Source organism: Pungitius pungitius, chromosome 9 (assembly GCF_949316345.1).
Source record: "Pungitius pungitius chromosome 9, fPunPun2.1, whole genome shotgun sequence".
NCBI classification, from domain to species: Eukaryota; Metazoa; Chordata; class Actinopteri; order Perciformes; family Gasterosteidae; genus Pungitius; species Pungitius pungitius.
This window is the reverse complement of record NC_084908.1, coordinates 1423867-1439082: the sequence shown is the minus strand read 5'-3', so window position 1 is coordinate 1439082 and position 15216 is coordinate 1423867. Positions and strand designations below refer to the sequence as shown.

The 15216-nt window shown below is 39.0% G+C and overlaps 2 protein-coding genes across 2 annotated transcripts; both read right to left on the bottom strand.

Annotated features, from left to right (window-relative positions):
- Positions 1 to 2002: 2002 nt before the first annotated feature.
- Positions 2003 to 9680, bottom strand: LOC119218305 (CMRF35-like molecule 9). The gene is made up of 6 exons (XM_062564746.1): positions 9602 to 9680; positions 9137 to 9469; positions 3781 to 3960; positions 3340 to 3435; positions 3211 to 3254; positions 2003 to 3033 (listed from the first exon to the last, which is right to left on the bottom strand). Exons 1-6 carry the CDS (start codon positions 9633 to 9635, stop codon positions 2707 to 2709), a joined length of 1014 nt encoding a protein of 337 aa, XP_062420730.1. The 5' UTR covers positions 9636 to 9680; the 3' UTR covers positions 2003 to 2706.
- Positions 9681 to 11919: 2239 nt separating this feature from the next.
- LOC134132768 (CMRF35-like molecule 1) lies at positions 11920 to 15216 on the bottom strand. The gene is made up of 5 exons (XM_062564745.1): positions 14354 to 15216; positions 14075 to 14254; positions 13629 to 13733; positions 13500 to 13543; positions 11920 to 13322 (listed from the first exon to the last, which is right to left on the bottom strand). Exons 1-5 carry the CDS (start codon positions 14712 to 14714, stop codon positions 12996 to 12998), a joined length of 1017 nt encoding a protein of 338 aa, XP_062420729.1. The 5' UTR covers positions 14715 to 15216; the 3' UTR covers positions 11920 to 12995.

Sequence of the window (15216 nt, the reverse complement as noted above, 5' to 3'; positions counted from 1 at the left end):
TGCTCCCTGTCCGTACCCATCCATTACACCATCCTATGCTCCCTGTCCGTACCCATCCATTTCACCATCCTATGCTCCCTGTCCGTACCCATCCATTACACCATCCTATGCTCCCTGTCCGTACCCATCCATAACACCATCCTATGCTCCCTGTCCGTACCCATCCATAACACCACCCTATGCTCCCTGTCCGTACCCATCCATTACACCATCCTATGCTCCCTGTCCGTACCCATCCATAACACCATCCTATGCTCCCTGTCCGTACCCATCCATAACACCATCCTACGCTCCCTGTCCGTACCCATCCATAACACCATCCTATGCTCCCTGTCCGTACCCATCCATAACACCATCCTATGCTCCCTGTCCGTACCCATCCATAACACCACCCTATGCTCCCTGTCCGTACCCATCCATAACACCATCCTATGCTCCCTGTCCGTACCCATCCATAACACCATCCTATGCTCCCTGTCCGTACCCATCCATAACACCACCCTATGCTCCCTGTCCGTACCCATCCATAACACCACCCTATGCTCCCTGTCCGTACCCATCCATAACACCACCCTATGCTCCCTGTCCGTACCCATCCATAACACCACCCTATGCTCCCTGTCCGTACCCATCCATAACACCATCCTATTTTCCCTGTCCGTACCCATCCATAACACCACCCTATGCTCCCTGTCCGTACCCATCCATAACACCATCCTATCCTCCCTGTCCGTACCCATCCATAACACCACCCTATGCTCCCTGTCCGTACCCATCCATAACACCATCCTATGCTCCCTGTCCGTACCCATCCATAACACCATCCTATGCTCCCTGTCCGTACCCATCCATAACACCATCCTATGCTCCCTGTCCGTACCCATCCATAACACCACCCTATGCTCCCTGTCCGTACCCATCCATAACACCACCCTATGCTCCCTGTCCGTACCCATCCATAACACCACCCTATGCTCCCTGTCCGTACCCATCCATAACACCACCCTATGCTCCCTGTCCGTACCCATCCATAACACCATCCTATGCTCCCTGTCCGTACCCATCCATAACACCACCCTATGCTCCCTGTCCGTACCCATCCATAACACCATCCTATTTTCCCTGTCCGTACCCATCCATAACACCACCCTGTGTGTGTATATGTGTGTGTGTAAGTGCATCGAGGTGGATCGAGGTGGCAAGTCTGACATGGGAAATGGTGGCAAAGGCAGAAACACCAAAACTCTAACTAGATGGCTGCATCTATTTCACGTTGATCCCAAAAATACTTACTACTAAGCCTCCTAAATACTACTCTCAAACACGTTTTATTATGATAATCATTATTTAGAGTCCAGGACCCAACATTGATTAGTGAAAGGGAATCAGAGTAAAAAGGTTGGTCCGTGCAAAAGTATTATTTTAAGAGTTATTCGTTAATAAATTGCTGCATTACGGATATATTCTTGCCATCAAGCATCAGTCATTTAGCTGGATGCATTTTGATAATTGTTGCAGTTGGTCCATCTAGATACATTAAGTACAGTGTTTGTTTTATGGATTAAAGTCGGAGATGTTAAAAGGTCCTGAATGATCAGATCTGATAGATGTGGATGGATGGAACCCACCATGTTAATTATTATTTAGAACTAATGGTTTTGTGACAAACTTTGTATCTGCTTTCACATGCTTTTATCAACACGCCAACTTTTCCACCTCCCAGATCTTGTCACTTGGAAATGAAATATTTACACAATAAAATGCAGTGAAAATGCACTTTAGTTCTTTGAAATGACCTCAGACTCTGTCTTTGTGTCCATTAAACGTTCACAGGAAGTGAACGACTTCCCTTGGATGTCACCAAACAGTTTTTGAAGCTTCTGCATTTTCGATGTGGCCACCTTGGCCGTCGCAATCGTGTTTCCTTTTTGTAAAACCGGAACCAAAGGACTGTGACCAGTTGACTGCACAAGTACCACCAAAACATGACTGTGGGTAACAGTATAAAAATAAGATCAACTCTCAGGTTTATTTTAAGACGGTAAATACTTTTTATGAATCTATAAAACCATCAGTCCAATTGTTCCTTTAAAAAATGTATTTGTGTAACATGTACACCATGAACAATCACCAGTTCTGCTTGTGTGATAACAAGAAATAATATTTAAAAAACAAAAGAACTAACCATGTAGGAGGAAAGTTGAGACATGACTTTCCATTTAAAACGTTTGATATTAAAAAGCAATAGTGGTGCGAGTGCTTGATTCACATAATAAAATAAACATATTTAAATGTGCTGTTGTGATACTACAAACAGCCTTTGGCTTCATGAGGTGGGCTTGACGAAGTAAGTCTTCAGACTGTTCAGATGCAGAAGCAGCATTAATTTAACACTTGAATCATTGTGGCAAAGGCTGATGCAGCACAGCTATTTACAGCTATGCAGGATGTATCTAATGTGTGTTTGTGAGTGTGTGTATGTGTACGAGTGACACATCTCACAGCAAGTAGACTCTACACTACATTTGCTCTTCTTAAATTGCAAGAGATTTTCATTATTAATGACGATAATGAATACAGTATTATTTCAACGATGCAGTGTCTTTGGATATTTTATTATGTATGTACTTTATATACACACTACATTCCCATTAAAGAATGATCAAGAAAGCTAATTTGTATCCATTTGGACCACAGCAGCCTCCCTTAGGTTGCCCGTGGTAACTGAGCCAGGGAGTAGAGAGAGTCCTCTTCGTTGATCTCAGGTTCTTTTCTTTCACTTTGCACAGAGGCATCAATTAGCTCTTTGGGACTTTTAACAACAGAGTACACAGAGTGCAATGTGCGCTCGCTCTTTCTAAACGCCCCCTTTGAACTGTCCATGAAGCTGGCAGCTTGATTTAAATAAAGAACGTCTGAATGTTCTTTAGGCCTCTTAACTGGTAAATCATTGACTTGATGGTCGGAATAATTACAATAGAGAGCATCTGGGTCGGTCTGGTCCTCAAGTCTTATTTCTTCATATGCAGCGTCCTTCAAATAGAAATGAGACAGAAACTGTTCATTTAAGTTAAGCATCCAAAGCTTAACAGTCAATTATTTTCTCAAAAGATATATAAATCCGCCGCTGGCAACAAATGAAAGAAAACTTGTTATTAATAATTACAGTGTTTCTGTGAGAAAGTCTATAGATGTGAGCCAAAAACTCACCTGTTGTGGTTCTGTGTTCACGGTATCAGCACCTGACACAACTTCTGTGAACATATAGGACATCATGTGTTCATTTGTCTGATAGAAGCTTGACTCAATAGACACATATTTGCTAAATGTGAATCTTACTCGATCGCCGTTTCATCATCATGTTCATGAGCTTGAGTGAGACCATCAGTATGGTTATTACAACAAGAACACCTACAACCAAATATAGAACAGAGCCTGGACAAAGACAGAAAGAAGATGGATGTGAAACAGATCAGTCACACTTCATGCTACTTAGCATGTGCTCATATTCTATTTGCTACAAATTCATCTTTTAATAATCACAAACTTGCTTTTTACACTGATTATTAATTAAGGAGGCCGGCATGATGCTGGAAAATGTTATCATTTATGAATAAGTGGTACTATCAGTACCTGTGTATGTGAGCATACAACTATAGCATTGACAAGTGGAGGTACACATGGTATATGTGGATTTAAATAAAAACCTGCAACTATCATTAACATCACATGATACATGCAGTCAATGTACTGTAAAGTGTTCATGCATGATTCACTCACTATCAGATCCTTGTGCTGGTGCAGCAGGTGTAGTTGTATTGAGGGTGGTGTATGACGTAGACGCATCAGTAAAAACATCTGAGCTGTTAGAAGACATCGTGGAGCTCGTTGTGACTGCAAATGAGGAGGTGGGAACATTAATGATAGTTTTTGGAGTCATTCTGGGACTGGAGGGCAGAGCTGAAAATAACAGAGAAGAGAACATACCAACAATTAAGAAAGTTATTACTTTTGGGAAAACAAGTATTTTCTCAATCAGAATATTTATAGAATAAACTTACCATCCATGACATTAACAATCACATTTATATATGCGTCTGGTATACCATATCTATCCACTCCACAGTAGTATGTTTTGGAGTCTGACTTTTGGAGACTTTTGAAGGTCACCAACAAGGTTTTTCCTTTGTTATGTAACTTTATTCCATTTTTTGTTTGAAATTTTCCATATTCTGCTTTGCTGATGATGTGTCGGTCCTCCGTGCATGGACTGGAACAAAAGTACTTGACATTCTCTGTTACATCAGTCCAAACGTTCCAGCCTGAGCAGCTGATTGTCACACTTTGACCAACACGACCCTGTATGTACAGAGGGTTCATCTGCACAACACTCAGACCTACAAGAGGAAATAAAGGAGACATTTATAAATAAATCACTTAATGGGTGATGTAGCAAGATAAAGAAAGTTTTTTTTAAACTATACCATTTAAGAGATACAAATACAGAGGAATCCCCAAAAGTACTCACCTGAAAAAATGCAAAAGAACGCATAGATTTTCATCTTTTTGAAAATGTCAATCAAAGAATACAAAGGGCAGAAATAATCATCTCATCTAATCTAAGTACTAACAGTCTTTAACTACTTTAAACTTCTGCTTTCTCACGCTTTCAAAGATTGACGCCTCTCCATTTCCTTTGAAGACACACCCACACACCAGTATACATAAAAATAAATAACATTAAAGCATAAAGATTAATCTGAACTCAAACATCTGTTCATCGAATTGAGGACCATAATGTTTGCTGTATGTTTGGTCATCAATAGTGTTGTTAATTATTAATTACTAATAATAGTAATTTTGTGTAATAATAATAGTATTAGAAAAGGAGGTAAGCTTGTGATAAGTAATCAATACAAATAATCCACTAAGAAAACACATTCATCAGGGCTACAAAGAAAGGAAGAAACTTCACAGCAGAAAAACATGAAAACCAGAAAGTTGAAAAAAAGAAACTAAGCATAAGACATAAGTAGCAGAGCCTGAAGTGACTCCTCCAAAGCAGATTACATGAAGGAGAATAAAGCAACGCTTGGCCGTACTATGTGTGCAGTATGTGTCTTGTGTCATGAAAGAACTGCTGACATGTCACACAACAAGGCCTTACAAATAATAAAGAACAGTGTAAGATGTCAGTCAAATATGAACGAATACAAAACACCAGATGATGATTAAAGAGGTCACATCCGTCCCCATAAGGCACAATCCTTCAAATATTTACAACAATGGGAAACGTATAGAAAGTCTAAACCTGGATCAACATCAAAATCAAATAATCCATTATGCGTAACACAAAACATGTCACGGTTTGGTTCTGCTTCTCGTTTTATTTTGTAGTTTCATGTCTCTTGTGCCCCTGGGTAACTTCACTTCCTGCCTTGTCCTGTGATTGCCTCATTGTTTCCACCTGTGTCCAATCACCTGCACCTCCATAGTGTATTTAAGCCCTGTGTGCCTGTTGTCCCCTGTCGCGTCATTGTGGAGTGTTACCCGTTGTTGGTGCACGGCCGTCCTCACTTTGGATTTATTAAAGGACGCCTTCTTTTTTTTGGAACACTCTGCGTCTGAGTCCTCTCGGCCTCGACCCGCACCCGCCGCCTCGACAAAACACAAAAAATGTTCAGGTGATTCTGAACTAAAGTACAAACTTAATATTATATTGTATAACTAGATATACAGTGTCCTTCATTGACGCTGTATAGTATTAATTAATCACTGAAAATACTTATTGACAAAATGTTGGTTATATGAAACGTAGTATTGAAACAATTTGCTATTGATTATCATATAATTGCAATGTGTAAATTTAAAATTGACCTCAGTAAATCTTTTTCGCTTGTATTTGCTTATTTCACTAATTCTAAGGGCTTCTACAAGACCTAACGTAGCACTTTATAAGGTGTTACATGCACACTTATCTAGTCACATCGGTTCTTTTTCACAGCTTCCTCTTTTCAGTTAAGATGGCAGCACTTATTTTAAGATTAGCAGAACTGCAGCTACTACTGAGCCATTGATACACAAACATGGATGCACATAGAACATTGTATACGTTTTTTTTGCCTTAAAGGGGAAGCTGAAACAACCCTTTGTGACATGTCTGGTGGGCTATACAGTGACACATTTTTCCTCTCCACGGAAACAACGGCGCTTATCTCATCAATCTCATTCCTCCCCTGTTCCATTTCTTCCTGCTCATCCTTCCTTTCTTCTTCTTCTTCTTCTTCCGTAGTGATTAAACCTTCCATTCTCACTCTCAACAAGCAAGAAGGACATGAGAGAATATCACTTTCCTCTTTTTCTGGCTTTGATGGCACTTGTCATTCAAATACACAATTGGGCCTTCCCCTTTGGGTGTGTATCTGTGTGTGCGCAGTAGAGTCATAGATAAGCAACGGTGTGTCACGGCAGCTCCTGCAAATGCTGCTCTTTGACACTGGAACAGAATGAGTTAACCATTGATGCTCCTATGTTTGGTTGGAGGATAGAAGAGGTCCTGATTTGGTCAGAAAGTTGGTGCTTTAAACACCTGCTCCTACGGCCCCGGTGTTGAAGTGTCCTTAGAGACACTAGCTGCTTCTCTTACTTGGAGAGGTTGGTAACTAACATAGTTTATTACTTTTGCTAACCGCTTCTCATTATTTTCCCTTCTGTGGCGGACTGAAACTTTTAGCCGATTATTTTGCCAATCTTCTTTTAAAATGGTGTGTTAAAAATAGTTCATTATGATATGGATGTCGTCTCCAAAGAACACAAATAAACGGCTAAAAAGGCTCTGTTCCCTTTTATTGATTTTACAAAAAAAGCATTGAGATTTCACAAAGATACTCTAATTGTCAAATTAAGTGGATTTTCAACATTATACATCATGCAGTCGTTTAAAAAAAAAAAACTAACTCCTGACTTCATTACCGTCCGACGTGGTGTATTTCTATTCATTGTGGTATAAATTGCATAGTACACATCCATAACCATGTAAAAATGTGTAAAATGGAAAACATTGAGAGAGAGAGCTGCATAATGCTTTTCACTTAGCAGCAGAGTGTCATTGACATGAGAGTAGAAACCTCAGGCCACTCTCTTCCCCTGGTGGTGCACAACAACTGTAACACAAGTAACATCAACATCAAGCTGCTCCATAACAAGATCTGCTGCTGCAGGGCATTCCCCCTGCCAAGGTGACTTCTGCTGTGTGTGTGTGTGCGTGGTGTGTGTGTGTGTGATTTTCAAAAGGTACACGGACCACCCACAAGGACCACCAAAACATGATAGTGTATAAAACTAAGATCAACTCCCATGTTTATTAAAAGACAATAAATACTCAAACTAAAGTTTTCATTAATATATAAAACGATTTGTATAACTTGTACACCATGGAAAATCACCAGTCATCCTTCTGTAAAATAAAACTATGTAGGTGGATACTATAGATTTAAATGATCTGGTATTAAAAAGCAAAAGCGCTGCGAGTGCTTGATACACATAATAAAATAAACATATTTAAATGTGCTGTTGTAATACTATAGAACAGCCTTTGGCTTCATGAGGTGGGCTTGACGAAGTAAGTCTTCAGACTGTTCAGATGCAGAAGCAGCATTAATTAAACACTTGATGAATCATGGTGGCAAAGGCTGATGCAGCACAGCTATTTACAGCTATGCAGGATGTATCTAATGTGTGTTTGTGAGTGTGTGTATGTGTACGAGTGACACATCTCACAGCAAGTAGAGACTACATTTGCTCTTCTTAAGTTGTCTTTGGATATTTTATAATGTAACTTTATATACACACTACATTCCCATTAAAGAATGATCAAGAAAGCTAATTTGTATCCATTTGGACCACAGCAGCCTCCCTCAGGTTGCCCGTGGTAACTGAGCCAGGGAGTAGAGAGAGTCCTCTTGGTTGATCTCAGGTTGATTTCTCTCACTTTGCACAGAGGGATTCATTTGCTCTTTGGGACTTTGAACAACAGAGTAAACAAAGTCAAATGTGCGCTCGCTCTTTCTAAACGCCCCCTTTGAACTGTCCATGAAGCTGGCATCTTGATTTAAATAAAGAACGTCTGAATATTCTTTAGGCCTCTTAACTAGTAAATCCTTGACTTGGTGGTAGGAATAATTACAATAGAGAGCATCTGGGTCGGTCTGGTCCTCTAGTCTTATTTCTTCATATGCAGCGTCCTTCAAATAGAAAATAGACAAAATATTGTTCATTTAAGTTCAAGATGGCAAGAACATCCAAAGCTTAACAGTTGATAATATTTTAAACTTTCTCAGAACAAAAAAAGATAAATAGATTTAAAACTCACCTGTTGTGGTTCTGTGTTCACGGTATCAGCACCTGACACAACTTCTGTGAACATATAGGACATCATGTGTTCATTTGTCTGGTAGAAGCTTGACTGAAGTAAACACATATTTGCAAAGTGTGTTTTAATTGAATCTAAATGTGAATCTTACTCGATCGCCGTTTCATCATCATGTTCATGAGCTTGAGTGAGACCATCAGCATGGTTATTACAACAAGAACACCTACAACCAAATACAGAACAGAGCCTGGACAAAGACAGAAAGAAGATGGATGTGAAACAGATCAGTCACACTTCATGCTACTTAATATGTGCTCATATCCTCTTTGCTACAAATTCATCTTTTAATAATCACAAACTTGCTTTTTACACTGATTCTTAATTAAGGAGGCCGGCATGATGCTGGAAAATGTTATCATTTATGAATAAGTGGACATGATACATGCAGTCAATGTAGTGTAATGTGTTCATGCATGATGCACTCACTAACAGATCCTTGTGCTGGTGCAGCAGGTGTAGTTGTATTGAGGGTGGTGTGTGACGTAGACGTCTCAGTAAAAACATCTGAGCTGTTAGAAGACATCGTGGAGCTCGTTGTGACTGCAAATGAGGAGGTGGGAACAACAGTGATAGTTTTTGGAGTCCTTCTGGGACTGGAGGACAGAGCTGAAAATAACAGAAGAGAACATACCAACAATTAAGAAAGTTATTACTTTTGGGAAAACAAGAATTTTCTCAATCAGAATATTTATAGAATAAACTTACCATCCATGACATTAAGAATCACCTTTATATATGCGTCAAAGCCAGTTCTCTCCACTCCACAGTAGTATGTTTTGGAGTCTGACTTTTGGAGACTTTTGAAGGTCACCAACAAGGTTTTTCCTTTGTTATGTAACTTTATTCCATTTTTTGTTTGAAATTTTCCATATTCTGCTTTGCTGATGATGTGTCGGTCCTCCGTGCATGGACTGGAACAAAAGTACTTGACATTCTCTGTTACATCAGTCCGAACGTTCCAGTCTGAGCAGCTGATTGTCACACTTTCACCAACACGACCCTTTATGTACAGAGGGTTCATCTGCACAACACTCAGACCTACAAGAGGAAATAAAGGAGACATTTATAAATAAATCACTTAATGGGTGATGTAGCAAGATAAAGAAAGTTTTTTTTAAAACTACAGCATTTAAGAGATACAAATACAGAGGAATCCCCAAAAGTACTCACCTGAAAGAATGCAAAAGAACGCATAGATTTTCATCTTTTTGAAAATGTCAATCAAAGAATACAAAGGGCAGAAATAATCATCTCATCTAATCTAAGTACTAACAGTCTTTAACTACTTTAAACTTCTGCTTTCTCACGCTTTCAAAGATTGACGCCTCTCCATTTCCTTTGAAGACACACCCACACACCAGTACACATAAAAATAAATAACATGAATAACATTAAAGCATAAAGATTAATCTGAACTCAAACATCTGTTCATCGAATTGAGGACCATAATGTTTGCTGTATGTTTGGTCATCAATAGTGTTGTTAATTATTAATTACTAATAATAGTAATTTTGTGTAATAATAATAGTATTAGAAAAGGAGGTAAGCTTGTGATAAGTAATCAATACAAATAATCCACTAAGAAAACACATTCATCAGGGCTACAAAGAAAGGAAGAAACTTCACAGCAGAAAAACATGAAAACCAGAAAGTTGAAAAAAAGAAACTAAGCATAAGACATAAGTAGCAGAGCCTGAAGTGACTCCTCCAAAGCAGATTACATGAAGGAGAATAAAGCAACGCTTGGCCGTACTATGAGTGCAGTATGTGTCTTGTGTCATGAAAGAACTGCTGACATGTCACACAACAAGGCCTTACAAATAATAAAGAACAGTGTAAGATGTCAGTCAAATATGAACGAATACAAAACACCAGATGATGATTAAAGAGGTCACATCCGTCCCCATAAGGCACAATCCTTCAAATATTTACAACAATGGGAAACGTATAGAAAGTCTAAACCTGGATCAACATCAAAATCAAATAATCCATTATGCGTAACACAAAACATGTCACGGTTTGGTTCTGCTTCTCGTTTTATTTTGTAGTTTCATGTCTCTTGTGCCCCTGGGTAACTTCACTTCCTGCCTTGTCCTGTGATTGCCTCATTGTTTCCACCTGTGTCCAATCACCTGCACCTCCATAGTGTATTTAAGCCCTGTGGGCCTGTTGTCCCCTGTCGCGTCATTGTGGAGTGTTACCCGTTGTTGGTGCACGGCCGTCCTCACTTTGGATTTATTAAAGAACGCCTTTTTTTTTGGAACACTCTGCGTCTGAGTCCTCCCGGCCTCGACCCGCACCCGCCGCCTCGACAACACACAAAAAATGTTCAGGTGATTCTGAACTAAAGTACAAACTTAATATTATATTGTAAAACTAGATATACAGTGTCCTTCATTGACACTGTATAGTATTAATTAATCACTGAAAATACTTATTGACAAAATGTTGATTATATGAAACGTAGTATTGAAACAATTTGCTATTGATTATCATATAATTGCAATGTGTAAATTTAAAATTGACCTCAGTAAATCTTTTTTGCTTGTATTTGCTTATTTCACTAATTCTAAGGGCTTCTACAAGACCTAACGTAGCACTTTATGACGTCTTACATGCACACTTATCTAGTCACATCGGTTCTTTTTCACAGCTTCCTCTTTTCAGTTAAGATGGCAGCACTTATTTTAAGATTAGCAGAACTGCAGCTACTACTGAGCCATTGATACACAAACATGGATGCACATAGAACATTGTATACGTTTTTTTTGCCTTAAAGGGGAAGCTGAAACAACCCTTTGTGACATGTCTGGTGGGCTATACAGTGACACATTTTTCCTCTCCACGGAAACAACGGCGCTTATCTCATCAATCTCATTCCTCCCCTGTTCCATTTCTTCCTGCTCATCCTTCCTTTCTTCTTCTTCTTCTTCTTCCGTAGTGATTAAACCTTCCATTCTCACTCTCAACAAGCAAGAAGGACATGAGAGAATATCACTTTCCTCTTTTTCTGGCTTTGATGGCACTTGTCATTCAAATACACAATTGGGCCTTCCCCTTTGGGTGTGTATCTGTGTGTGCGCAGTAGAGTCATAGATAAGCAACGGTGTGTCACGGCAGCTCCTGCAAATGCTGCTCTTTGACACTGGAACAGAATGAGTTAACCATTGATGCTCCTATGTTTGGTTGGAGGATAGAAGAGGTCCTGATTTGGTCAGAAAGTTGGTGCTTTAAACACCTGCTCCTACGGCCCCGGTGTTGAAGTGTCCTTAGAGACACTAGCTGCTTCTCTTACTTGGAGAGGTTGGTAACTAACATAGTTTATTACTTTTACTAACCGCTTCTCATTATTTTCCCTTCTGTGGCGGACTGAAACTTTTAGCCGATTATTTTGCCAATCTTCTTTTAAAATGGTGTGTTAAAAATAGTTCATTATGATATGGATGTCGTCTCCAAAGAACACAAATAAACGGCTAAAAAGGCTCTGTTCCCTTTTATTGATTTTACAAAAAAAGCATTGAGATTTCACAAAGATACTCTAATTGTCAAATTAAGTGGATTTTCAACATTATACATCATGCAGTCGTTTAAAAAAAAAAAACTAACTCCTGACTTCATTACCGTCCGACGTGGTGTATTTCTATTCATTGTGGTATAAATTGCATAGTACACATCCATAACCATGTAAAAATGTGTAAAATGGAAAACATTGAGAGAGAGAGCTGCATAATGCTTTTCACTTAGCAGCAGAGTGTCATTGACATGAGAGTAGAAACCTCAGGCCACTCTCTTCCCCTGGTGGTGCACAACAGCTGTAACACAAGTAACATCAACATCAAGCTGCTCCATAACAAGATCTGCTGCTGCAGGGCATTCCCCCTGCCAAGGTGACTTCTGCTGTGTGTGTGTGTGCGTGGTGTGTGTGTGTGTGATTTTCAAAAGGTACACGGACCACCCACAAGGACCACCAAAACATGATAGTGTATAAAACTAAGATCAACTCCCATGTTTATTAAAAGACAATAAATACTCAAACTAAAGTTTTCATTAATATATAAAATGATTTGTATAACTTGTACACCATGGAAAATCACCAGTCATCCTTCTGTGAAATAAAACTATGTAGGTGGATACTATAGATTTAAATGATCTGGTATTAAAAAGCAAAAGCGCTGCGAGTGCTTGATACAAATAATAAAATAAACATATTTAAATGTGCTGTTGTGATACTACAAACAGCCTTTGGCTTCATGAGGTGGGCTTGACGAAGTAAGTCTTCAGACTGTTCAGATGCAGAAGCAGCATTAATTTAACACTTGAATCATGGTGGCAAAGGCTGATGCAGCACAGCTATTTACAGCTATGCAGGATGTATCTAATGTGTGTGTGAGTGTGTGTATGTGTACGAGTGACACATCTCACAGCAAGTAGACTCTACACTACATTTGCTCTTCTTAAGTTGTCTTTGGATATTTTATAATGTAACTTTATATACACACTACATTCCCATTAAAGAATGATCCAGAAAGCTAATTTGTATCCATTTGGACCACAGCAGCCTCCCTCAGGTTGCCCGTGGTAACTGAGCCAGGGAGTAGAGAGAGTCCTCTTCGTTGATCTCAGGTTCTTTTCTTTCACTTTGCACAGAGGCATCAATTAGCTCTTTGGGACTTTTAACAACAGAGTACACAGAGTGCAATGTGCGCTCGCTCTTTCTAAACGCCCCCTTTGAACTGTCCATGAAGCTGGCAGCTTGATTTAAATAAAGAACGTCTGAATGTTCTTTAGGCCTCTCAACTAGTAAATCATTGACTTGATGGTCGGAATGATTACAATAGAGAGCATCTGGGTCGGTCTGGTCCTCAAGTCTTATTTCTTCATATGCAGCGTCCTTCAAATAGAAATGAGACAGAAACTGTTCATTTAAGTTAAGCATCCAAAGCTTAACAGTCAATTATTTTCTTAAAAGATATATAAATCCGCCGCTGGCAACAAATGAGAGAAAACTTGTTATTAATAATTACAGTGTTTCTGTGAGAAAGTCTATAGATTTGAGCCAAAAACTCACCTGTTGTGGTTCTGTGTTCACGGTATCAGCACCTGACACAACTTCTGTGAACATATAGGACATCATGTGTTCATTTGTCTGATAGAAGCTTGACTGAATAGACACATATTTGCTAAATGTGAATCTTACTCGATCGCCGTTTCATCATCATGTTCATGAGCTTGAGTGAGACCATCAGTATGGTTATTACAACAAGAACACCTGTAACACCTACAACCAAATATAGAACAGAGCCTGGACAAAGACAGAAAGAAGATGGATGTGAAACAGATCAGTCACACTTCATGCTACTTATCATGTGCTCATATCCTCTTTGCTACAAATTCATCTTTCAATAATCACAAACTTGCTTTTTGCACTGATTCTTAATTAAGGAGGCCGGCATGATGCTGGAAAATGTTATCATTTATGAATAAGTGGTACTAGCAGTACCTGTGTATGTGAGCATACAACTATAACATTGACAAGTGGATCTACACTTGCTATATGTGTATTTAAATACCTGCAACTTCAATCAACATCACATGACACATGTAGTCAATGTACTGTAATGTGTTCATGCATGATGCACTCACTATCAGATCCTTGTGCTGGTGCAGCAGGTGTAGTTGTTTTGAGGGTGGTGTGTGACGTAGACGTCTCAGTAAAAACATCTGAGCTGTTAGAAGACATCGTGGAGCTCGTTGTGACTGCAAATGAGGAGGTGGGAACAACAGTGATAGTTTTTGGAGTCATTCTGGGACTGGAGGGCAGAGCTGAAAATAACAGAAGAGAACACACCAACAATTAAGAAAGTTATTACTTTTGGGAAAACAAGGATTTTCTCAATCAGAATATTTATAGAATAAACTTACCATCCAGGACATTAAGAATCACCCTTATATATGCGTCTTTAAATAAGCCAGTTCTCTCCACTCCACAGTAGTATGTTTTGGAGTCTGACTTTTGGAGACTTTTGAAGGTCACCAACAAGGTTTTTCCGTTGTTATGTAACTTTATTCCATTTTTAGTATGAATTTTTTCATATTCTGCTTTGCTGATGATGTGTTGGTCCTCGCATGGACTGAAACAAAAGTACTTGACATTCTCTGTTACATCAGGCCAAACGTTCCAGTCTGAGCAGCTGATTGTCACACTTTCACCAACACGACCCTTTATGTACAGAGACTTCATCTGCACAACACTCAGACCTACAAGAGGAAATAAAGGAGACATTTATAAATAAATCACTTAATGGGTGATGTAGCAAGATAAAGAAAGTTTTTTTTAAAACTACAGCATTTAAGAGATACAAATACAGAGGAATCCCCAAAAGTACTCACCTGAAAGAATGCAAAAGAACGCATAGATTTTCATCTTTTTGAAAACGTCAATCAAAGAATACAAAGTGCAGAAATACTCAGCTCATCTAATCTAAGTACTAACGGTCTTTAACTACTTTAAACTTCTGCTTTCTCACGCTTTCAAAGATTGACGCCTCTCCATTTCCTTTGAAGACACACCCACACACCAGTACACATAAAAATAAATAACATGAATAACATTAAAGCATAAAGATTAATCTGAACTCAAACATCTATTCATCGAACGTAGGAACATAATGTTTGCTGTATGTTTGGTCATCAATAGTGTGTTAATTGTTAATTACTAATAATAGTAATTTTGTGTAATAATAATAGTATTAGAAAAGGAGGTAAGCTTGTGATAAGTAATCAAT

Coding starts and splice junctions, on each gene's coding strand:
- LOC119218305 (XM_062564746.1), bottom strand. CDS start 9,635: ATGAAAATCTATGCGTTCTTTTGCATTCTTTCAG. Junction 9,470..9,601: donor GTTCTTTTGCATTCTTTCAG/GTGAGTACTTTT, acceptor TTCCTCTTGTAG/GTCTGAGTGTTGTGCAGATG. Junction 3,255..3,339: donor GATGATGAAACGGCGATCGA/GTAAGATTCACA, acceptor ATATGTTCACAG/AAGTTGTGTCAGGTGCTGAT.
- LOC134132768 (XM_062564745.1), bottom strand. CDS start 14,714: ATGTCTCCTTTATTTCCTCTTGTAGGTCTGAGTGTTGTGCAGATGAAG. Junction 14,255..14,353: donor GATTCTTAATGTCCTGGATG/GTAAGTTTATTC, acceptor TGTTATTTTCAG/CTCTGCCCTCCAGTCCCAGA. Junction 13,544..13,628: donor GATGATGAAACGGCGATCGA/GTAAGATTCACA, acceptor ATATGTTCACAG/AAGTTGTGTCAGGTGCTGAT.